Source organism: Anguilla rostrata, chromosome 1 (genome assembly GCF_018555375.3).
Source record: "Anguilla rostrata isolate EN2019 chromosome 1, ASM1855537v3, whole genome shotgun sequence".
Taxonomy (NCBI): Eukaryota; Metazoa; Chordata; class Actinopteri; order Anguilliformes; family Anguillidae; genus Anguilla; species Anguilla rostrata.
In genome coordinates, this window is record NC_057933.1 from 16806008 (window position 1) to 16832239 (window position 26232).

General features: G+C 40.2%; 1 protein-coding gene across 2 annotated transcripts; it reads left to right on the plus strand.

Annotated features, from left to right (window-relative positions):
• plcb2 (phospholipase C, beta 2) lies at window positions 1–25141 on the plus strand. Of its 2 annotated transcripts, none has more exons than XM_064325880.1 (31): window positions 1–167; window positions 1018–1095; window positions 1943–2011; window positions 4595–4735; window positions 5245–5324; window positions 5628–5681; window positions 7038–7113; window positions 7336–7436; window positions 7714–7874; window positions 8085–8231; window positions 8662–8819; window positions 9758–9840; window positions 10050–10134; window positions 11064–11397; window positions 11882–11961; window positions 12047–12143; window positions 12382–12466; window positions 13259–13383; window positions 13933–14084; window positions 14618–14782; window positions 14886–14985; window positions 15160–15264; window positions 15815–15873; window positions 16158–16242; window positions 16432–17076; window positions 18666–18849; window positions 19286–19418; window positions 21360–21424; window positions 21856–21919; window positions 23102–23161; window positions 23768–25141. In XM_064325880.1, the coding sequence occupies exons 1-31, from the start codon at window positions 84–86 to the stop codon at window positions 23933–23935; spliced, it is 4023 nt and encodes a 1340-aa protein (XP_064181950.1). In that variant the 5' UTR covers window positions 1–83; the 3' UTR covers window positions 23936–25141. The 2 variants fall into 2 exon arrangements, with proteins under 2 accessions (XP_064181950.1, XP_064181959.1); XM_064325889.1 differs by having other exon boundaries at window positions 16468–17076.
• The last annotated feature ends 1091 nt before the right edge of the window (window positions 25142–26232 follow it).

Genomic DNA, 26232 nt, shown 5'->3' on the forward strand with positions numbered 1-26232 from the left:
TCAAGGGATTTTTTTGATGTACTAGCAACAGAAAATACCGTTTTACACAGAAGTACACAGAAGATCACTGTGTAGTGAAAAGAATGGATAAAAAACCTAATAATCTCGAATTCCCAGATGTCAAAGACTACTTGGTCAAAGGTGACAGGTTCACAAAATGGACAGAGGTGAGTATATCTAAACGTAATGTCAGCCTTCTGAAAAACAGAATCTTTATCTGAATCTTCTTTTTTGTATTCAACATTTCCTGTGTGCAGCCATTGTTACGCGAAAGCTTGTCGGCTGTTCCAGGGAAATAGCTGCAGCAATAACTCAACATTAGGTGTCATAGCCAAAATAGCATACATAAAAAAAACATTTTCTTAACAGTCCATAAGTCTATTAACTGTGTGGAATTATGTACAATGACAGACTAGTATTTGACTGTGATTGAAAAAACTTTAGTTTCACTAATAAAAATAATTTCTTTAATTCTGTGAACTTGATTTGGTCATAGGGATGATAGATGCTTTCTTAAATTCTGTGAACTTGATTAGGTCATAGGGATGATAGATGCTTTGAATAATGCTTTGAATAATGCGATTGAATTGCATCAGACTTATCATGAAAGTGTTTGGTTGGAATGAGTCTGAAGTCTCTGGGGGTCCTGCTACATAGAGAATTTGAGTGAGATGCTCTGGAAGGTTGTGTCTGAAAGATGAGTCACCTACAAATAATCAGATCAAATGTGCTAACAGGATCAAGGAAAGAAATCACTTACTGAAACAACATCCCCCCATCCATCTACTCACCCACTTACCTCCCCCACCTACACACACATGCGCACACACACACACACACACACGCACCTATGCACACACACACACCCCCCCACACACACACACACAGAGTTAATAATTCAGTAAAAACCCTTTTATACTGCCATATTAAGGCCTACTTTGAAAAGAGAAATAAACACAGTCCAATCATAACCACATTTGCTTGCAAAATGGCAGTCAATACTATGTGTTTTCTCAGGATTCATCCAAGACATCGGTTGTCACCATGAAAATGGACTCAAAGGGCTACTACCTTTACTGGGTTAATCAGAGCAGGGTAAGTACTATGCCACACTCCCAGGTGACCCAGGACATCTTGACACTTCTCTCAGAAAGGATATAGCACTGAAATGACTAGCACAACTGCCATTGTAAATGATTATACACATATACACAGGCACCTTTATCTTGGGGGACTTTCAAAGCCGGGTAAATACGGTGACGCATTTACAGTAAGGTACCGATAGGATCCGATGTGCCGTGTCAGCGCTCAGACGGACGTAGTGAGGCCACGGTGTTGGATTCAGAGTTCAGAGCCTGCATCAGAGCAGCATTTCTCTGAACAGCGCAGAGACATATCGATCAAAGCCGAGGAGGGCCTGCCAGGCTGTTCGCTGATCTGAGACCTGCGTAGGCAGAAAGAAAACTGCAGACAGCTGCAGCGCTGCTTCAAACCCCCAGAATACTTACTGACAAACAATGCACACAAACATGTAGTGTGGAAAGCAATACAGGGCAATAAAACATAACGCACACACTCACATATTTACGGCACATGTGTTTCAGTCATATTTTATGTTTTCATAAATTGAATAAATTACATATATGTTTATATTTAGAAACGCATTTGGACAATGTATTATTCATGCTATTCTTTTTAGTCATTCCTCATGCTGGTACTGACCAAGCTTTTCACTGAAGTCGCTTGTGATTCCTCACATAAATCAATTCAATAAATTTTCCCTCAAAAGATAATTGTATATATTATTATTCCCAGTCAGCTGTACAGACATGCTACTCTTTGTTGACAGGGAGACAATAATGGACATCACCACTATTAATAGATATTATTAAGCATTTATATGGTTGCTCATTTGGTTTTATTTTAATGTCTTTCACTGAAGGAGACAACATTCCTGGATGTTGCCACTATTCGAGACACAAGAGCAGGAAAATATGCCAAGCTTCCAAAGGTGAGTACTGAATTTTAGGAGTGTAATCTTTAAAATTCATATTGAAAATGCACATTAGATATCCAAATTTGAAGACTCGTTGCTTCCCTATGGTGTACGACTGCAGCTTTAAGCAGCTTGGTTAAAATCCAGTAAACACAGAAATCCAATATGTTGATGTGTGTTTTTTGTGCTTGTTGGAGAAGGCGGGAGCGAAAGAGAGAGAAATGGAGAGAGAGAGACAGAGGGGGGGGTAGAGGGGGAGAGAGAGATAGATAGAGATAGAGAGAGAGAGAGAGAGAGAGAGAAAAAGAGCTCTCTGACTCTGCCTTTGTTTGTGTGTCGTCATCCTGGTGTGTATGCTGCGCTCTGCAGTAAAACCCTTATGGGAAAAACCTTTTGAATCCCCTGGGAGATGCTCATGAATCATGCATCATTTTCTCTGAAGGAAACTGTATTTGCTCTCGGCACAGGCACTTGGTTGACAGCAGTGCATTAGTCAGCTCTGAGAGTTTTCACAAAGCAGCCAATGTCATTGTTCTGCAGCATATCTCGTATTCCCTTAATAGGCTGCCTGAGTTTACTTGGTGGACGTATGTGAAATCTCACTGTCAGATTGAAGGGAGACATTATCAAGATTGCCGTTGTGTAACACATGCACCAATCTGGAGGGCTGCCACAGACTCTAGCTTGAAAGGAGGTGACTGAATGCTGCTGTTCACATTCTCTTGTGCTCCTTTCAGACTTATTCTAGCTCATCTGCTGCTACCCGATGCTGTCCCTTGTTGTTTTTGCTGGCAATGATTTGCCTTGCAAAAAAAAAAAAAAAAAACAGATGCCAACAGCCCAACAGCATAGCCATAGGGCACACGCCAATTCAGATTTGACAGGCAGGCACCTGCATATCGAAGAGGCCACCTGTGATCGTAAATGGCTCAAGTCTATACAAGATCTGGGCCTACCACCTCAACATGATTTTAAAAAACAACAAATACATCCATATACATGTAGCGACTGAAAAAAGCTTATTTTGCTTTATTCCCACACAAGAGGATAGCGATATCCTCTGGTTATATTACTGCCCACTGAACAGAAGAAAACTAGAGGTAGAAAGACCATGTGCATAAGGAGAGGATCTTGACCCAGGTTCAGACTTGGACCCATTAAGAGCAAAAGCAAGCTCCCTCTTCTCATTAAAACATTTTCTAATAACAGTATTTCATACAAAATCGTATTTCTGAGGAGGATTAAATGCACATTACGAATGATACACCCCCCGCCACCCTCCACCCACCCAAATTTAATCCATAATCATAACAGCACACCCACACAAAAAAGATAAGATGCATTGCAAAAGCAAATGTCTATGCATATCCACTGACAAGATAGACACTTCTCTCTCCCACCCCCACCCCTCTCCCCACACACACACACATTTGTTTATTATATAAAAGCAATCATTTATCTCTATCAGAGAACAGCTGTGTGATCTGGAGGGCAGATCATACTGTGCAAACATAATGTACAGATCATACAATGAATAGGCTGATAGACAGTTTGAGCATCTTTCATCATTAACTGTCTCCATAGAGATTTAAAGCATCTCTTCATGCTTCGTATTTCATGTGTCAAGCATTACATCATGCAATATAAACAAAAGCTTTTACTCTCCGTCTTGATAAAGATTCTGCTCATCACCATTGATTTTTAAAATATATTCATGGGATTGGATTACAATAAAACTTAAACCGAACTTAAACAAAAATATTTTAGTAACTAAGCTATGAAAAAAACTTCAATAGTACACAAAAATGGCATTACTTTTCTTTGTCTGGGTTTTGCCTTGCTTTTAAGATCTTAGCCACCAGAGACCTCACTGGGAAATCTCTAGAGACAGTTTATCAAGTGGCACCACTTGCACTCGTCTGTGCACAGAAATTGTTGAAGGAATTAACTGTTGCTTTGTGGCTGCTTTGAATTAAAAATGATTGGAGATTGCGCTATTCTTTAAGTTCATGTGACATTTGAGATACATTAATCGTTTGAATGTCTCACACTTCACAGTGCTGTTCAACATTACCTAAATGGTTCTTTTGTGGGTGTCAGTCGCTCTGATGGAAAATTACCACTCTCAGACCCAATCCTTTCTCTGTTCTCTCACTCTGCATTTTGCATGCAATTTGTAATTTGCCTTGCTGGTTAGGCTTCACCTTTCAGATGCCCTGGGTATGAAAAGCAGAGGCTGTGGATGTTGAACGTCATGTGCTCGCTGGATCCCTGAGATTGAGAGAGAGAGAGAGAGAGAGAGAGAGTGCTGCTTCTGTGGTTACAGCGTGGTTACAGCATAGTTACACTGTGCTCTGTAGTCTCATGCAACATTGTTCCCTATTATGAGAACTTGTCTATCGTATTCACTAACTATTCAGCCAGCTGTTACTTGTATAACCTGAATACCATTCATACAAAAACTGTGTGATTGAAAGTGTGTGATTTATAAAACTAACAAAAATCTATCAATAACTCCTTAATGACAATGATACACATACATTTTTCTAAATGACTTGATTCTGTTTTAATGGTTCTCATTTGTATTTACATCAACAGAATCCTAAGGTTCGCAATGTGTTCAACATGGACTTTCCCGACAGTCACCATTTAGCCAAAACCTTGACAATTGTGTCAGGCCTTGACACAGTCAACTTAACATACCACAACTTCTTTGCTTACAAGGAAAATGTATCACAGGTGAGCTCTATAGGCAAAGCTCAATAAGGTTGATCCAGAATAGATCTGGAGTAATAGCTCTTTATTGTCTGGAAAAACTTATTCTCCAGCACTCAGGTGGGCCTAACTGCTATTTGAGTCTATACTCGCCAAATTGCATTATCCTCTATACATAGCTTGACAATTTGTTCTCTATGGTGATCCAATATGCTAATAAGTAATAATTTCATTACACAAGTATCATTTTTGAAGACATTTTTGTAGATCAGCTTTGATTCAAAAATCCCCTTCCTTTACCACAGTCTGTTTAATTCAGAATTACACTCATCCTGAAGTCCTAATTACTTTGGCTCTCTCTAGTGGTAACCAACTGTTTCAATATGCATAGCATTAAATCCTGAATTTTTTAGTATAATAATAATACAACACCTTGTACAGCTAGCGGGTTAGTGGTCAGGTGTGTGATGTTTCTGAATCAAACAACAATTGAATGAATTTATGCATTATCATGGTCTGATTTCCGGCTACAGGACTGGGCCACAGATATCCTGGCAATAGTCTACAACACTCTGAGGAATAATGCATGCAGACAAATCTTCCTGGACAAAATGTGAGTACTACAAGTGGACTGGTTTTGCACCCAGTTCTCTGGACTAATCATCTGCTATAGGAGTGATTATAAGGACACAAAATGCCCTATTTTCATATAGCACACAAATGACACACAGGTTCCTTCCACAAAATATTTAATCCATATTATAAAGTTTAAGACATGGGCTTCTCTATAAAAAAAAGATAAGAAATGGCCTCTCTGAGAGTTCTGTGAAGTTGATGTGGCATCTGAAGCTGACGGAAATCTTACGCTGACAAAAACACTGGCCCTTCCTGTTTCTCGCTCTTCTGTCCCATACAGCTATGTCCGGATCTCCTTACAAACCAACAAGGATGGCAAGATCCCAGTCAAGAAGTAAGAGTTCTGTAAGATGCTCTGGATAAGAGCGTCTGCTAAATGGCTGTAATAATAATAATAATAATCTCAACATAAAGGCTTAATAATATAGATGCACTTTTCTAATGGAACTATGCAGGAGTAGGCAGTTCTGGTGGTGGAGTGCCACAAATGCTTCTGGTTTTTGTTTGATTCGAACCATGCAACTCATTAACTGGGTCAACTATTTGGCTAAACCAAGACAAAGTGACCATTTACACAAGGTATACAGCATTTTTTATGGACTGTGGGACACTATGAGCAGGAATACTTGAATTATGAATGAAAATCTCAGAATTGGCATGAAAAACTCTCCCTGAGCTATTAGCCTTTCCAGTGGTCATTTACACCAGGGTGTTTAAAAATGTTCAGTGATGACCTATATATATCAATCCATGCTTTATGTGACCCAAACTGGTGTTATTTTCATTAATAACAATTGAGTGAAAAATAAGTGTTAAACTGTCATTAGCCATTATTTAATAAAGGCTAAACGAAAGGACAAATTTACTGAAATTGGCAAGCAATTAATCACACAAGCATTGTCTAACATAATTCAAAGCTTTATCACTGAAGCTCAGTAGGATAAAACAAAAATGTCTTCCTGTTGCTCGTCAGCGATTCTCTTTTTAATGGGACGTATCAGCCACTTATCCATTTCCCAGTGGGAAACTTAAAAGAAATCGGCTAATATGTCAATACAGCCATAATTTCAGTTACGTCGCAGATTTTCTTAGGTCAAAAGCATAAAAAGACAAAATATCTTATGTTGAATGAACAATAAACAAGTTTATTAGAAAGAATCGGCGCTATCTCGAGGAGTGCAGTAGGAACGACGCACCAGCCAACAAACAGGCATTTACGTAATCATATGAAACACACTGTAAATACACAAACAATAAACATGCGTTTTAACTAGTTTAATTTTTTTCTATACCAAACACAATAACATTAGCCTAATGAATAGTAAAATTTTTTCATACATGCCTAATTGCATTGCTGTTGTAGCCTCGAGCAAATTTCTCCTGTGACTTAGTTTGGCTGGTCGAGCAAATTTGCTAGCCAAGAACGAGCGTCAAGGACAATTATTATAGGCCTACGCATTTTGGTTAATCGGCGCCATGTAGCAGAATAGGAATTACGTGGGAATTACGGGAATGCAGTGTTTGGTGTAAATCCGCGGTTAGTGAAAGATTTCACGACCCAACAGATATCTCAACAGATAGGTAATGACCCACAGTTTGTGCACAACATTATACACAATGTCGCAGAATGTACATAATCAGCAGTTGATGACATATGCTTGATTTACTGATGTTGTGTCTTGTCTTTTAGTATCTACAAGATGTTCCCTGCAGACAAGAAGAGAGTGGAGAGTGCCCTGAGTGCAGCCCACCTCCCTAAAGGAAAGGTGAGAGTGATGCCTTAGTGGCATCCTGCAATTTCCTCAGTGTTAAATTTGATGGTCCTAGATGTGGCACACTCAGGTGCTCTCTGCTGCTTTATATATATATATATATATATATATATATATATATATTAGCTTTATATGTGTTGGACCTCTCAAAAATTAACAAGATAACTTGGATAGGGTGCTAATGTCTGTATAACGCCATATCGTCTACTTTGCAAGGGAGACACAATGAAGGCTGACGTCTTTACTGAAGCTGCATTCAAAACCTTCCTGATGAATCTGTGTCCCAGGCCTGAAATCTACGAAATATTCACTACTTAGTAAGTCTCATGTAGTTACCTCGTTAATGTCCCAGCACGGTGGTACCCTTTATTTAGAAATATGAATGATAAAGTTCTGTAAAATTATAAATATTAAGATATTTCAGGCTAGAATTAAATAACTAATGGTAATTTTGACCAACGTTAGGTTTTAAGCAGTCTGTCGGCAGATTCTACTGTAAGTGCATTTGATCTGATGACTTCACCTTGGCTGATGGGGCCATTTGTTCTTGTTAATTTCTCATTCAGTTGTTGACCCTCTGTTGCTTCTGCCTAGCTCAACAAAGCCCTACATGACAAAGGAGAATCTGACCAAGTTTGTCAACGAGAAGCAGCGTGACTCACGGCTGAACGAGGAGCTCTTCCCTCCAATGCGCCCTGAGCAGGTGAAAAACATCATCGAGAAGTACGAGCCGTGCTCCTCCAACGCTAACCGAGGTGCGTGCAGCGAGCGCTATGGGACATCTTCTGTCTGTGGGAGAATTTAACTGTGTGAGCTGCTCAGGGCCTGCATGGGTTGCAGCTCAGATCTTTTAGCACCCTTAAAACTAATGGGACAGTTGTATCATCACTTAAGGTGACATAATGTTGCCGTAGACTGATAACGATGTGATTCAGCAATACCTTTGTTTGTGTTGTACTCTACAGGTCAGATTTCTCCAGAGGGCCTCCTGTTCTACCTGATGGGACCTGAAACATCTGTGGTGCTACTGCAGAAGCTTTCCAAGTGTCACGATATGACCCAGCCCCTGCCTCACTACCTAGTAAAATCATCCCACAACACCTACCTCACAGGTAAGTGCTCCCCAGCACAAATAATGCGTTATGGCTTCACAGGTAAGAGTCCCTCACACACCTCCTACACCTACTCACTGGTAAGAGCCCCCTAGCATAAATTACAGGTTAGGGCTTCACAGATAAGAGTCTCTGACACACCTCTTACACCTACTCACAGGTATGAGACTCCTGTTTTAGTGTTCAGTCTATCAATGTGAATATCCCAACATTACTCATTGATATACTTAGCAGGAGATAACATCACAACTCGCCGACCTGACTGAGTCACAGGCCTGATGGTTGAGAAGGCAATCTGGAGGGGGGGTGGGGGGTGGGGGGGGGGGGGGGTTAGGTTTGTGGTGCACTCTAAGGTAGGATACATTTTGATACATATTGATCTGGAACATCAAGGCTCAGTGGGGCTTTATTTCCCGTGCTCTCTCCACAGCGGGCCAGTTCTCAGGCGTCTCATCTCCCGAGATGTACCGGCAGTGCCTGCTGGCCGGGTGCCGCTGCCTGGAGCTGGACTGCTGGAAAGGCAAGCCCCCCGAGGAAGAGCCAATCATCACCCACGGCTTCACCATGACCACCGAGATTCTCTTTAAGGTGTGCCTCCTTACCTGCCACTGTGCACGGTAGTCTAATGGAGAGAGCATCATTGGTTATGGGGTAACAGGTGTAATGAGAGAGGCTGAATTCAGAGCAGGCCCTGGAGTAAAGAAGCTATGTAAAGCTATACATACCAAAATACTTTTTTATACAAAATAATTTGTTATGAACCGTCTGCCCGTATGGATATGTGGTGACTTAATATAATTTGCAGAATGGTATTCACATCACTGAGAAAGCCACGACACTGTGTGTGCCAAGCGTACATGGCCACACAAAGAATGAAAAATCTCTGCACTCTGTGGTTCAACATGCCTATTAACTGGCAAACAAGCAGCTGGCTTGTCCCCTGTCAGATGATCAGAGGGGAGCTGAATGGAAGGTAATGCAATAAAGCGGCGCTGCACCAGTCCCTGCAGCGTCTCCATGGCAGTGCGCGTTCGTTCCGGAAGCGCGACCCTGCGCTGTGTCGCTCGGTGACAGCTCCCTCTCTGCCTCTGCCAGCTCACGTCTGGAGAAGCAGGCCGAGCCGCTGCCCTCTGCTATTTGCTGCATCACACCTTTCCTTAGACAAGTGTTTTTGCTTTCTCGAGTCACTAAAAAAAAGGCATTTGTAGCCATCAGGGAGCCACACTGCCAGTTTTGATGACATCTAGTTCCCGGCTGGATGCCACCTATCCTTCCCATCACTGAATATGTTGCACATCCTGCTTTATTTGGCCTGTGAGCGAGCTTGAATCATTGCTCACAGAACTGATTTGAGGCAATGCGGCAAGGTTGCCTATTTTATTCAGTTTCCTATGGGTCCAGCTGATCGCAATGGAATGTTCCTGTGTCTTGTCTGTGTACTGTAGGATGTATGTTCCTTTTGGCATATGTGCCTGAAAACTTTAAGAAAGCAAGTAATGACTTCAGCTTGTTTTACCTTTGTTTAGGACGTGATTGAGGCTATCGCGGAGAGTGCCTTCAAGACCTCTCCATATCCCGTCATACTGTCCTTTGAGAACCATGTTGACTCGTAAGAGCTCTACACTCATCCTTGGTTTTTCCTTTGTTCCACTTTATCTTATCCTGAAGGCCAAGAATTAGTTACATACTTTATTTCGAACATGATGTTAAACTGAACATAAATAATTAAACATATTTGCTCTATTACCACTTCTTAGGGAATTCAAATTGTATGCAGATATATAAATGATAGACTTATATACTTTACTCTCTATCAAGAGTCAAACAGCAAGAGAAGATGGCCAACTACTGCAAGACCATTTTTGGAGATGCCCTGCTTACTGAACCTCTGGAGAATTATCCAGTGAGTACAACTGATAGACCGCTACAATCACTTCCTGTTTCAGTTACATGGCTCTTCTACATACACTGTAGAAGCATTGCTTCTATTGTTGTCCGAATTCCAGATAATCAGTCATATACAGTATACTTCCTGTTGTAATTACATTGAGGTGGCAACAAATGTTGCTTTTGGCTAAAGTGTATGATTACACGGTTGCCTTTTAATGTGTTTTTACATCTATAGCTATACTCCTGAGCGTGTGCACGCTTTACTCTCAGCCAGTTCTGATGAAAGGGCAATACCTAACCCTTCATTATGACCAAGTCTTTTGGGTCCATTCTATCACAATGAATAAACTCATCTGAGCAGCGAGATGACTACAAAGTGGCTTTTGTCAGTGTTTTCTGTGATCTGCACAGTCAGAAAGGTCATTCACACAGAAGCTTTTAAACTTGCAATATTCCCCCAATTAACACTGTCAGAGTCTCCAGGCTGAGCCATTCTTTATAGCCTGTGTCCTGTCAGAGGCAATAAAAGCTTAAACATCACCCTCCCCAGCATTCCTTCCTTCCACCTCAGTGACTGTGACTTCCACCTCAGCTGACCTTCACTGGTGCTTAACCCTCCATGTGCAGGAGCTCCTTCCTTAAAGCAGTCAACCTTGGAAGTGGGGAAATGTAGAATTTCTCTGAACATTCAAACTGTCGCAAAGGACTCTAGCTCTCTCTCTTTGGTTTGCTGGGGTGGCACATAATGGTTAGGGAAGTGGGCTTACAAAGACGTTTTAGGTTTGACTTCTCTGTGGGGCACTGTGTCATTACCAGTAAGCTACTAAACCTGAATTGCTTGTGGACTAAATGTGTTGTAAGTTGTGTAGGCTACTCTGGCTGCTGAAGTGTAGTTGGCATGTTTGATCTCCTTCATACCTACTTGCGTGTGTCTCTCACCAGCTCAAGCCAGGCCATCAAATCCCAAGCCCATCTGAGATGATGGGAAAGATCCTGATCAAGAACAAAAAGAACAGTGCGGCCAAACAGGAACCAGAGGCCCCCAAGAAGACTGCAGACCAGCCACAAGACCAAGCTGACCCAAACCAAACTGAACCAAATCAACCTGACCCAAACCAAACTGAACCAAATCAAACTGAACCAAATCAAACTGAACCAAATCAAACTGACGCAAGCGAAGCTGACCCAAACCAAACTGACCCCACCCAAACTGACCCAAATCAAACTGGCCCCACCCAAACTGACTCCAACCAAACAGTCACCCAGGAGAGTCAAGGTGTGCATACTGATCACCTCTGTGGATTGTAGTTCTTTCCGAATGTATGTTCCCTTGTAAGGTTCCTGTTCCTATTTTTGGATGTAATTTCTATTGATTGGCTCAGTGGTGGAATGCTGTTGACTTCTAGTAAAGTGGATAGCGAACCATGTTTCTATGATGTTTTAGGACCTTTTCTCAGAAAGGGACTGTTCTTATGTTGGAAAAATGCACTTTGGCTATTGCAGAGATGCCTGTAGGTTGTATAGTGAATGCACTATGGAGGTTACATTGTGATGTCTGCAAGCTGAATAGGGAATGCACTAAGGCTGCTGTATAGATGTATATTAAAAGCACAGTGAATGGCTACTGTATGATCTCTATTGACTGTGGAATGAATGCCCTATTTGGCAGCATATTAAATGCATGTGCAGTAGCTGCTAGCTAGAGGGACATTTGATATGTGCAAGTCAGGTAAAAGTACCCTCTGTCTGTTTTACATCAGAGGGGGAGGTACACGATGACCATGAGGAGCATGACGACAATGATGAGCAAGATGAGGAGAAGATGAAGAACTCGGATGAGGTAGAGTGGCACCGTCACTCAGCAGCCCCCGTCATCCATTTCTCTGTCATAATCGGTCACCAGCATTTTTCTCACTTCCTGTCAGGGAACAGCGGGGCAGGAAGTGACAGCCTATGAAGCAATGTCTGCCTTGGTCAATTACATTCAGCCCAATAAGTTCATCTCCTTCGAGAATGCTAAAAGTGAGTCATCAGAGGGGAGTCTGAATCTTGGCCAGAGCCCTGCTGCTATAAGATTAGCCAATATGCTCATTCAAATGTGCTGCTAAAATGAGCAACGAGAAGCTTTGCTCTACTGACATTAATGATATTGCCCAAATTAGTGGTTTTGTGTGGTGTGACGCTGCTGGCAGTGTTAAATGAGCCGTATCCCTGCTGGAGAGAAACTCCTTTTAAAAATCATTTCCTTTCCTGTTGGCAGAGAAGAACCGGAGCTACGCAATCTCTTCTTTTGTGGAAACCAAAGGGGGAGATCTGATTGCCAAGTCAGCAGTGGAGTTTGTGGAGTATCCTTTTGTTGCTGTCAATAATAAGGATACCAATAACTGATACTATTGTTATTATTCATTTTGATAGCAATAGTAAGAGCTAACAGCAGTGGCAGTAGTAATATGAGTATTAACCTTGTAAAAATAGATCACAGGTTTAAAACAACCATGAAGAAGGACAGATGAGACCATGGTGGGCAATATACACCGATCAGCCACAACATTAAAACTACCTACCTAATATTGTGTTGGTCCCGCTCGTGCCACCAAAACAGCTCTGACCCGTCGAGGCATGAACTCCACCTCTGAAGGTGTCCTCTAGTATATTTGGATTTCTGTATATATTTGTATCTTCTGTATATTTGTATCTGATATTTTGTATCTACTGTAAATTTGTATCTGATTGTGTTACTTTGTTGTCTTTGATGCTGCAACAGTGCAAATTCCCCTCGGGGATCAATGAAGTACAATACTACTACTTGTTACATTATTGGTTTTTATTACATAAAAAAAAATTGAAATGGATTATATTATTGGGAGTTATTACACAATTGGTAGTTTATTACATTATCACTTGCTACAGGGCTATAAAAAGCTAAGATATTGTTAGAGGGTGAATTATTTCCACATAATTTTAAAAACTCTCGATGGGTCAGAGCTGTTTTGGCGGCACGAGAGGGACCTACACAATATTAGGCAGGTGGTTTTAATGTTGTGGCTGATCGCTGTATATTTGGCCAAGAATAAGAAAGTGTTTATCACTGAAAAACCATACGGTCTGTAACAGAGTTCCTATACAGGGCAATACAGATACAACAAGAGGCAGATGAGCAGGATCTACCCCAAGGGCACCAGAATGGATTCATCTAACTACAGTCCTCAGCCTTTCTGGACTGCTGGCTGTCAAATGGTGGCACTTAACTACCAAACTATGGGTACTGTATGGCCAGATCAAATCTGCAGGTCTTATTTCTGTTTGTACAGTTTCACAGATGTTAATGTTATCAGTAGGGTTATCATAACTATTGATATTGTTTTTGGTAGGATCCTGAGTTTATTTTAAATCAGGTCTCATTCTCTATTGTGTTGATCCAATATTTGGATTTAAATTCATTTAAATACCAATGTAAGTGGATTAGTTATTGTCGTGTGTTCCTCTAGAGGGCAATGTTGGACAGTACTAGGCATTGAGATGTGGATTGTTCTGTTGAAACATGGTTCTCAAGGGCAGCAGAATATGCATTTTGTTCTTCCCACAGACCTGATTATACCTATAATTTTCATTATTTGAACAGTCCCCCCCCCACCCCCACCACTCACACCTCTAAAGGTGTGAATGGAAAAGGGAATACATATAAGGAAAATACTGGAAACATGACTGAAACCCTTGTGTTTAATAGCTGAGTTTACATTACAAGACAGGAAACATTATAGAGTGAAATACATTTCAGCTGATGGCTGTGCTATATAATTCTTGTCGATAGATTTTCCCATGCAGCTGAACATGGCCCTGTTTGAGTTCAACGGGAGGACAGGGTACCTACTTAAACATGACCTCCTGCGTCGAAGTGACAAGAAGTTTGATCCCCACACTGAGAGGTTTGACACCATCATCGCCAGCACGCTAACAATAAAGGCAAGCTGAGCTCCTCTCACACATTCCAATCTAAGCTAATAAATAATGTAAAAATATTCATAAATGTAGGTACGGTATGGGGCAATTGTCATTTTGTTTTTACAAAAATGGATTTTGAGAGTTGGGATTTTAAATGACTCCATCAGGGTGTGCTGGTGCCTCTGCTTGTTTGAATCAGAGAGCTCTTTATCGCCATTTGCATTTAGTGTATCTCCCAGAGGCTCCACTCTTTGGCTTGGCTAAGAGTGTCTCCTTCAGCTGATTGATATTCTGATGCAGAGGTGGGAGGTTCTCTGTATAGTCCTGCTCTGCATCCAATTAAATTGTTTTGAAATCTCCCCAATCACTCAACACTGGGGCGTGCAATGTTTTCACAGTTTGTGAGTGTGTGTGCGTGCGTGCGTGTGTGTGTGTGTGTCTGTGTGTGTGTTTGTGTGTGTGAGTGTGTTTGTGTGTATGTCTGTGTGTGTGAGTGCATTTGTGTACAGTATGTGTGCTTCTGAAGTCATTGGTCTTTCTTGTGTTTTCTTCAGATCTACTCGGGCCAGTTCCTGTCGGACAAGAACGTGAAGACGGGCGTGGAAGTGGAGATCATTGGCTTGCCTAAAGACCCCAAACGCAAGTTCCGGACAAAGTGGTCGGCCACCGCTAATGCCATCAACCCTGTGTGGAATGAGGAGCCCTTTGTCTTTGAGAAGGTGGGCGCTGTCTCTGTGATTGGCTGCATGCCAGCCCAGATGGCTCAGCTGGGTCAGGAATGCACAGCCAGCTGCTTTTTAATCTGTGCTTATTTCTTGATAGATCCTGTTGCCCGAGATGGCCTCCCTCAGGATGGTGGTCCATGAGGAGAGTGGGAAGTTCCTGGGACACAGGATAATTCCCATCGATGCCATACAGCCAGGTGAAAGAAAAGTGCTGTCTCTTTCGCTTTTATTAGTGCATCACAACTTCATTCTGCGTTGATTGTTTGACCCTCCCGGCTGTCTTGTTATGTTCTCTAGCATTCCTTTGAGATGGTTAGGAGTCGGCTGGGTTTGTTCCAGTCCCCTGATTTGTATTATTCTCTGTCTGGCAGGTTTCCATCACATCTGCCTGCGCACTGAAAGCAACATGCCTCTCACTCTCCCGTCTATCTTTGTGTATATTGACATTAAGGACTACATTCCGGCAGCTTTTGCAGGTACTTGATTTTTGGTACCTGCACTATTTTTGCTCAAATACCACCAAAGCCTACCAGTCTTATAACTGCTTGAAATTGGTTCACATATCAGGAGACGTGTCCTTTTTTATCAGGTTTTCTTAATCAGTGGCTCAGAAACTTAGCTACAATGATTTGGCACATATGGTCAAAATTGGAGATTTTGACCATATCAAAGAATAATTGTTACAAGCACATCATAAAAGGTCCTGTCTGCAGCTTTGCTGTCTAGCTTTATGTGACAGCAATACCAAAGAAGAACAATAATTCAAAAATAAAGATGAGAGCCAAGGATGTTAGGGATTTTAATTATTTAAAAGAGAAGAGAATGTACATTTGACAGAAATTTTTAACGGTGATCAAAAGTAGTATGAAACCTTTGTAATGGGCCTCAGGACACAAAAGAGGCTTAGCGGTTAGAGGGAATGAATTAAGTTAAGGACACATGTAATCATGCTGCATGAGACAAAAATCAAGACCAATACATAAATCAGTTACTCTTCTCCTTGAGCACAATTTCTCTCTGTTCCAGATTTCACTGATGCCTTATTCAACCCAACCAAGACTGAGAAACCCTCAAAGCCCCATGAGGTAAGGCCTGTACAATCTTAGGAAGTCTTTAAACAGCTTACTGGAGAAATAAGTGAAACTAAGACATTGATGCATGTGTACCGTGCTACTTTATAATGTGGTACACTGAGGGAGGCTTAGTCTGGAGTACCTTATCAAAAATAGAATAGTTGTTTTCTGTGTCAACTGCCCCTCTCCCCCAACTGTCTTACACTGAAAAGACCATATACCAGTAACCACATCTAAAATGCATGATCAATGGAATGTGTCTCTGATGGGGATTTTGGTGGTATGTGTATCCACAGGAGTACGTGTCACCATTTGAGTTGCCCCCTGTTACCCCTGTAGTCAAGGTGGAGGAGCAATCAGCAGACCCAGTCACACAGCTAGGTAATGTGGAGGTCCATGCCATGTTTGCTTTCAGTCTATAGGACGTTCGTTTTATCTGTATGATAAAATAAAATAAAAAACAGGTAGTAGAAAGAGAAAGGGATTGATACCCCTCCCAAGCAGACAATGCTGTTAATAACCCCTCTGCCACAGACTCCACCCAAGACATCTCTTCTCTACCTGCTCCAGATGCTGAGACTCCTGCAGGTGATGAACCTGCTCCAGATGCTGAGACTCCTGCAGGTGATGCACCTGCTCCAGATGCTGAGACTCCTGCAGGTGATGTACCTGCCCCAGATGCTGAGACTCCTGCAGCTGATGCACCTGCCCCAGATGCTGAGACTCCTGCAGATGATGCACCTGCCCCAGATGGTGACTCTCCTGTAGAAGATACCCCTGCCCAAGATACTGAGGCCCCTTCAGATGATCCCCCTGCCAAAGATGGTGATGCTCCTGCGGAAGGTACCTCTGCCCAAGATGGTGATGCTCCTGCAGATAATGTACCTGCTCCAGATGCTGAGGCTCCTGCAGATGCCCCTGCCAAAGATGGTGAGGCCCCTGCAGAAGATACCCCTGCCCAAGATGGTGATGCTCCTGCAGATGATGTACCTGCTCCAGATGCTGAGGCTCCTGCAGATGCCCCTGCCAAAGATGGTGAGGCCCCTGCAGAAGATACCCCTGCCCAAGATGGTGATACTCCTGCAGATGATACTCCTGCCCAAGATGGTGATACTCCTGTAGATGCTGCTGCTGTCCCTTCCCTCAACACTGATCCCCCCTCTGACCCTGCTAAACCTCAAGTAACTGAGGAAGCATCCAAAGATTCTGGCCCAGGTAAGGTATGCTGTGTCATTTGCCATGCTCAGTGACCCAAGGCTTTGATCGTGGCCATACGTCTTATAATGTTCCTGTACTTTAGTGGTTTTATGCAGATGGCCCAAGTGGAAAAAATAGTACACTAATGTGTATTAAAACTATTTAATTATACAGAAATGTTTCAAGTGTGCTTATAGTTTTTGCACTTAAAGTATGTTTAAATGGTACTTTTTAAAAGTATACTTCCAAATATATGTCATTAAGCTGTACTTCAGTGTACTTAAAATAAGTATACTTTATTTTCATCCCTGGATAGCATACTACTAGTATACCCTCTATAAGTCTACTTTAACTTTGCTTTCCTAAAAGTCTATTGTAGTATACTTAATACTAAAAGTCCACTTTATGTAGGCTATTCCTGGTAAATTTTACTTGTACTAATTATACTAATAGTATACTTACTGATTTTACTTAATCATATTTAAAATATACCTTCAAAAAGGATACACTTACAATCAATGAAATTGAAGTATACTGTCAGTAAATATACATTTCGCACTTTGTTTCTATCCCTGGAAAGTATACTACTATTATATATTTCTAACACCTATTCAGGCTAAAGGCTATCCACTATCGAGCCCGATTGCCATGTTTAATTGTATTGTTCTTTTAATTTATTAATTTTATTGTTATTTTCTTCATCTTATTGAATTTTGTATTAATCAATCATGGTTTTATGTATTTAATTTTAAGCATATGTATGTAAGTATATGTATATTATTTAAGTTATTCATTTGAGCAGAATAAAGCGTATTTGTAATGGAACGCAACACACTTAGAGTGTACTAAATGAAATGTAGAGTGTACTGAAATGCACTGAATGTAATCAAAAATAAAACTAACTATATTTCAATGAAAGTCTTGTACCTGTTTTCATTGTTATGTTTCATATTTAACTTAAGAAGTTCTTAGAGCAGGGAAAATATAGCTAGGTCATGTAGCATATAGTGGAAATCAATGCAACTTATTAAGCCTGAAACATACCAAAAGTCAATACCATGGTTTGTAATGAAATACAGTCAAGCAGCTTGCTTAAGATATCCTGTACTCAGAATATAAAGGTCCACTTTATGGAAAAAGACCCACCCCTTCTAGTAGGCTGGCTACAGAACTGAACAGTACTAAAAGTATATTTCCAATACCTACAAATTACCCTTTCAATTAGTATACTTAAATATACTTTAGGTTTATAAAAGTGTCCCAATTTAGCACACTTATGTACAATTAAGTACAATAAAGTTGTACAGAAGTTGTGCAAAAGTACAGCTTTAGTTCATTTAGTACACTTAAAGTGTGGCCAAAATTTGTGCAGTACATGATTAGTACATATGTACTAAAAGTACATTATAAAAAGTGCACTGAAAGTATAATACTTTTTTATTTTACAGAGTCATTTCCCTGTCAAATTCCAGGGATACAGAAGCAGTACAGAAAATAGTAATATTCTGTTTGAACAGTGCTATTTATTATTATGCTTCAACCACCATCTATTTTCCCCAAAATCTTCTGAAATGGTTGAAGCGCACTTCCTTATCTTGCATCTCCAGAACCATCTTCTGTGACACTGGATGAGTTGAAACAACACAAGAGCTTTGTGAAAGTCATAAAAAAACACGAGAAAGAGATCCGAGAGATGGAGAAGAAATTTCAGAAGAAGGCAGATGACCTAATACTCAAATACAAGGAGTCGTTTAAATCTCTCAAGAAGAAGTCCTCTGGGAAGAGGAAAGAGTAAGTCCATCTTCCACGCTAAGTTTTCATTAAGCTTCCGTAAAGCGATGCATCGTTATGTCAGTTACAGCATATCTATCCACTAGGTGGAACTAGACACTTCAACAGTTATGTTGTTGTTTTTGTTTTGGGTGCATGCAGTTCAGTTCAGATAGAACGAACAAGCACAGCAATAAATTGCATTCTTAGAGAATCGCTATCCCTTGATTAATGGATGGCTTAAGGAAATGAAAGGAAAAAGCACTCAAGAAACTGAGCTCTCCAATCCCGTTTATCCCTTTTTCACTCCCCAGTAAATTCAATGTTGAGTCAACTCGGGTTTGCCTGAAGAAATATGACAGTAAATTCCTTTCTAGTTTTGTTATTCCATAGCATACGAGTCATTTATGCACAGGGGGACTCCTAACCTGTCCTGTCCTGTGGCTTTGTCTCCTAGGAGTGGCGGTGACTCAACCCCTGTTCCTGACAAGGCTGTGGAACTGAAGGCTAAGCTACTGGTGGAGCTGAAAACGCTATGGGAGGGGCAGTACGATCTTCTGAAGAAGAAGAAGGAACAGCACGCCACTGAGGTACAGCACCAGCCTGTCCTCCTCCCTGACATTATCATATACTGCACTATACAAGAACACAATATACAGTGAGATCCATAATGTTTGGGAGAAATACATATTATTTTCTTCATTTGGCTCTGTACACTTTTTTTTTGGGGGGGGGGGGGGGACTATGTATAAAAACTGCTGTAATTTATACATGGTGAAACCAAAATATAAAATGTAGAAAAATACCCTTTAATAGGAGCTGAGAATCTGCACTTTAACCACATGTGAATTGTTTGATTACAAATAAAAAATTGTGAAGCACGGAGTCAAATCAAGAAAAAATGTGTCCCAAACATTATGGAGATCCCTGTATATACACATGGATTCGTCACCAAATAGCCTAAGGTGTATGCAAGGCCACTTAAGGGTTTTAATGATTAGAATGACATGGACCAAACTGGGACTCAAACCCACATGTGCACCACAGGCACATGTTCAGTGTAATGATACATTTGTTTGTGCATAGATTTCTGTGACCTACTACTTTATTATAGAGTAGCCTAATATGTATACCTGTGGAACTGTATGCATGTACTGTATACTGAAATGTAACTACATGAACAGTGTAACTAACACAGACATGCATGTCAACCCGCTTACATACTACATACAATAAATAACTGTTTTTACAGAGCTCTGTTGAGAAAGCAATATTATATTGTAATTAAAATATTGTTTATAAAACCATCACTTCCCACAATACCCACCACTGCCATTTAAGGGTAAAGTTACTATGAACACCCTTCATTGATCAGAACCTTGGTGATTTAACTTTTTATCATTGTTGTAACCTGTATCATATACTATCACTACAATATAGTTACTGGCCCATTAATTACTGTGTTTTGATAGAATAATGCAGTCACTGGCCCTTTAATTACTGTGTTTTGATGGCATAATGCCTTCATCAGTGAAATAGTGTTATGTGCTGATTGCAGTCTTAATTTCACATCTACTTCATTTTCTGGAGTCCAATCAAAATTAGTCATTAGCATTTTTTTCTTCATTGCTAGGTTTTACACAATACAAATTTTGCTGAACAGGGGTGTATTTGCATAATATGTTTTCACGTCTTCAACATTGTGCATGCCTGACAACTGTTCGGATAATGCATCACTAATGCTGTTGTCACCTCGTTGAATGCTGTTGTCACCACCATGTCCTTCATTCATAAGTTTTCCATCAGTGCAGTGGGCAACAGATTAATTTTATATGAACCTGAGTCCACATTGTTCAACAAATTCCAGCATGGTTTTTTTTTTGCCCCCAAAAAGCTGAAAGGAAACATACAGCCTCATCTTCACTAAAAGTGTTGAGTGTGGATGGTTTCTTAATTAAGTTATTGAATTCTATAGACCTGCACCTCTAAGTATTTAAGCCAAAATGCTAAAATAAGAATGCAATCCACTTCTATTTAAAAAGCTTTACGATACAGTCAACACTACTGTCCGTATGACCTGTCAGTTAACTCCTAGTCTCAGGGGTACTATCAATCAAAGCATTGATTGCCAATTATAGATTGGTACTCCAGTGCATAACAAACATAAGCACCTGATTTACTCAGAATGGAAGAATCAATGCTTTCTTTTACTAAGGGCTGGGATCTACAAAGACCATCTTTGGAAAATATGCAAACATTTGAGTCCTCTTTATTTTTAACTAATCTCTTGGATGTAAATCTTGGATGCCAGAGTAGCAGATAAGTTAATAGTATAACTAAAGCTTTATTGGTGGTCCAAAGCAAGGCAACTCGTGTTTCTTTTGTTTATATCCAGCGTAGGTGTGTCAAATTAAAAAAGCCATTTTCATACAAAATGAGATGGCTTTGGCTGTGACTTTTTAGTGTTTGTGGAAATGGATATGCTGACAGTGTCATTTCCTGTTTCCTGTTTCCTTCATCTGGTGTGACAGCAATTAACGAAGCTGCTGGATCTGGCTGCAGAGAAGCATGCCAAAGAAACACAGGCACTGGAGAGGTGGGTTCACCTACAGCGAACTGACTGACAACTCCGTGGAATGAGGAGGAAATGGCACTGGCCTGTGTTCAATTGACATTTGTCCTTGAGTTTGACATTTAAATTAAAGCAAGTGCTAGCCTTTTTTTCAGAAGCCCCATTTGACAGATTAAATGCTGAGCTTGACAAACTCTGATTTTGAAGAAAGAGGCCAATGTGCATAACTTGCATTTATTTGTCAAAGATGAAGTTAAGGAAAGATGCTCATTGAATCCAGGCCTCAGTCTTTAGTTCTCCATGTTAAGATGTGTCCAGTAGGACATTAGGGTAAGTGGCTACAGGCTTTTTCTCCTGTGATGAATAACTTTCATCACAGCAGATGTATGCATCTTGTAAGATTATGTAATATAAATATTGTTAAAGGAGTGAATCTTGTTCTAATTCTGCTTTAGAGTGAAGAAGGACAAAAATGGTGGTTCTGGTACTGCTGAGGATGGTGACCAGTCAACAAATGTTGTAAGCAGCAATATGCCTTTTTATTTATAAAAATGTCAGTGCATGCTCAATATTTTTATAGATATGTACAAAGGGTGCTTTCTGAATGCGTATATCACAATGCTTTGGTTGACATATGTCCATGTATGTGCCCCAGTGATTATCAATGTGCCCATTTGTATATCAGAGGCAGCCGGTAAACACATATCCATGGCAACTGTGAATAGATGCATAGTGTGCCGGAGACCAGGGAGTTGCACAAGGCCTTTCTCCTTTCTCCGTTCTCATGCGTACTATTGGCCTGAATGCACTGACCAAACCAAGTCACCAGCACACTACCATGTCTATAGATTCATTTCTGATTTTAAAGATGAATGAATGTGCTGACAAGCAAATAATCACCCAAGTTAGCTGTTTACATCCTTTGTTTAAGATTCTGCTTCATTGCATTGTGGCATTTCATTTATTATTATTTTTTACCACATGCTCATGTGTGAAAAGAATTTTCCACTAAAAAGGGCTCAAAATGACAATCCGTATGTGGAAGAAACTGCAGAGTATTCTGCTCGTAAGAATGTTGTGAAGGAATTGCGCAATTTTAGACATAACTTTGGGGAAAGACTACGTAGCTCAAAGAAACACATAGGCATGGATTCAGTCATTTGTCCTTTACCGTGAATTACAAATAAAGGAAAGGGAAAAATCTAATTTTTAAATGGATTATGGCAAGTGTTTTATTGTATACACCATAGACCTACCAATAACTTGTACACTGACAGATGATCTATAGGCATCACTAACATTAATGTGAAAACATGGCACTTGCAAGACAGCTAAAGTAGCCTAGTTAAAAAGTAGTTAAAAGCAAAAACACATTATCTCCTGTGCTGAACACCAGATCTGCATATAGTCATCATTTACCACAATTTTTGTTTGTGCTTTTGTATTTACCAGTTCTGGTACTTTTGTATTCACAAACAGATACGATATAGGATGGAGAAGGTGATAACAAAAAAGTGCAACTCTCAGAATGTTCTAGGGTTAGCTTACATTAGATCAGTACAAAACACTGTAGATGCATCAGTGGGCATGTATAAAACCTGCAGCTCCCCCTGTGGTGCAGCAGGGTGCATTGTGGGAGCAGGTTTTACATGCTGAGAGGTGTGATGAATGAAGCTTTTTAACAGTAACCCAATACAACAGGAAGCACTGGGGAGGAAGCAGGCCGCTACCCTGGAGCAGATCAAAGACCAGACTAACCAGGTGAACACTCTTGCTTTGATTTCTGTCTTGTGTCCAGCGTATACCATTCTCAAATATTTTCAGATGATTATTATGACACGTAAACCTGGTATATACTACTCAATAACAGGCATGTCCTCCTAAGTTATGTAAACATTGGTCTGTCAAGGGTAGGTCCTCATTGTGCTAGAATTCACCTTATTTTAGCCTTTTGGAATACGACTTGATGTGCTGCTGGTGAATACATTCTTTTGTCATTTTTGAAAGGCTCAGCTTTGAATGGACAACTGTGGAATGTGTTCAATGTGTTGCATTCGCTTGAGCATAAAGCTCTTACTGTAAGTGCACTGCAGCAGTGATAAAATATGAGGCAGATGTGAATCAAAGATAAAGATGAATAAAACTGCATACTAATTAGGGCTTGCTTTTCCATCATATCAATTCTTAGGCTCCAAGCTTTTTTTTTGTTGTTGATTACTATTCTGTTGATTAGCTGACAAATGCGATTACACTGAAATCCTTAATGTTAATGGACACAGTACACTTTCTGTTGAGTTCACACATGGACATATACTCATTTCCTCTTTGACCCCTGCCCCCCCTTCCCCTTCCCCTTCCCCATTACAGCTCAACCACGAGATCCTCTCAGAACATGAGAAGAAGACGAGTTCACTCCCTGCCAGCGTCCGAGATGCTGTCAACGGTTGTGTGAGTCCAAATTTCCCTGAGCTGGTGGAACAACCCAGCCCAGACAAGGAAGACGGAGATCAGTCAGGGGGAGTATTCAGGGGGTAGGGATCTGCTCTCTGACTGCTGTCTACCTGGAATGACAAAAGATGACACTGTCCTCAGATGGTTTCATTGTGCAATTCAACTTCTGGGGCAAAAGTTGCTTTGAGGTTAAACCAGCGCTAGTAATTCCTGCCTGTAATGCTTGAACTTTCTGGTTAGAGGTCTGATTTCAAGGGGATAAAAATGTATGTGCGCTTACAGATTATTTAGGTGCAGCACCAGACACCTTAAATGCTTTGTCACAGATTTAGCTGAGACAATATGCAAACCTAGAAATCGCACATAATTAACTTCTAATGACTGAAAAGGGACTGGTATTTTGAAAAAAAAACTGCTGTGACTGCTTACAGAGCCCAGCTATCCTCAGTTCCCCAATCCCTATTATCTCTCTCTCTCTCTGTCTCTCTCTCTCTCAAACACACACACACACACACACATGCACATGCACACACTCATTTTAGGTGAAAGAAGGCATTCCTTATTTGAAGTGGTGGATCAGTCTGACACATTTCAAATGATCTGCATTTCATAGAACCTTAATAATCCAATGCCCCTACACATTTTCCACATTGTATCATAAATGAACAATCAAAAATGAGCAGATTTATTTGTGCAAGAAAAATGTAAAAAAAAAAAGTAAAAGCTAGGCTTTGAAAAAGACTGAAACGGAACAGCAGGCCAAAAAGTCCACTTCCATGAAATGAAGATAATCTCTATGAACTATTGTTTTAATAAATAGTTTAAAACCATTCTTTCCACATTGAGGAAACATTTTCCTGACACTGCTTGATGCATTCTGTGTTTTTCACTTGTCAAATTCCAGTGGGTGATTTATTTATTTATTTATTAATTTGTTTGTTCATATATTTAATTTTTTATTTTATAATAATGCACTTGGGTTCTGCATCCAAAAACACTTGCACAGTGGTGAAATTTGCCGAAGAGCACATTCAATCTTGCTTCGTCAAACAACGTATACATCTCTTGATAGCGACAGCAACATCATAATACTAGATATATACTAGCTGATATCTAATTGCATATATATTATATTTGCACAATACTTATTTAATAATACTTCTGAGATTTTGTTGGATTGGTAGATTTGTTATTGGAATGCTTACTTTACGATAATCCTAATGTTATTAAAATTAGGTTCGCTTGTATGTATGGATTATGAACACTTGTAGAAAATAACAAATAAAATTGTGTGAAACACTGTTTTAGAATGGTTTATATAGTCATGGTGTTCTGTCATTCATAATTGGAGCTTGAAGCAAATGTGCTGTGTTTTTCTGAATGTTTTGTTGTCTGAATGTTCCTAGATTAAGTGATGAATGCAGAGATTTGTTTGTGTCCTGTGCTGTATATATGTGCGCATGTACCTGTATGTTTACAGATTTCTATATACAGCTGAAAATGGAAAAACAATAGTATTATAAATAGGGGAAAACAAATCATGACTACAAAAACACAGCTGCAATTTTCTCAGTATAACTGCAGTAATTTAGCTATTGTGTGTGTGTGTGCATTTGTGTGTGTGCCTGTGTGTGCATTTGTGTGTGTGTGTGGGTGTGCGTGCATGTGTGTGTGTGTGTACTCAGTAACGGCAGGCACGTGGTAGCCATTCTCTGCTGCCACGTGAATCTGAAAGTCATTGGTGTTTACACATGACCACTCCACATATGTTTCTGATGCAGGATCCCTGAGGCAGTTGTGCACGGAACCTGAGGCATCGTTCTCTGGAAACGGAGAGTAGTGCAATAAACAACAATTTATTTTGAATTTAATGCACCTGTGAGGCTAGTTACAACTCTCCCTTTGACTATTTTAATATAGAAAACAGAAAATCTTCAATGTTCACAACAACCCTGGTCATACATGGTCCAAATTTGGAGAAGAATAATTAATAAGCAAAACCAGCTTCAGATGAGATTATATCATTCTTTTAAATAAATAGAGAAACATATGGCCATAGGGAATTTCAATATATTTATTAGTTTAGAGAATTCTCAAAGTTTCAGGAGATTAATTAATTAAAGCTGACCGTATGCACTTTAAACTCTTATTCACTGTTTTCATTGCAAATCCAATGTGTGGTGCAGAGCCAAAATGACAAATATCGTATCTCTGTCCAAATGCTTATGAACTTCACTGTATCTTTCTCTTATGATGACATGTTCCTTAATCACACCCTGATTCCAGCTAATGTTTGTTATGGTTCTACATAGCAACTGTTGCCTCCTTAAAGGTCCTCCGCTCTTGAAGGTTTCCAATTAGCAGACTGGAAAATGGGTTAT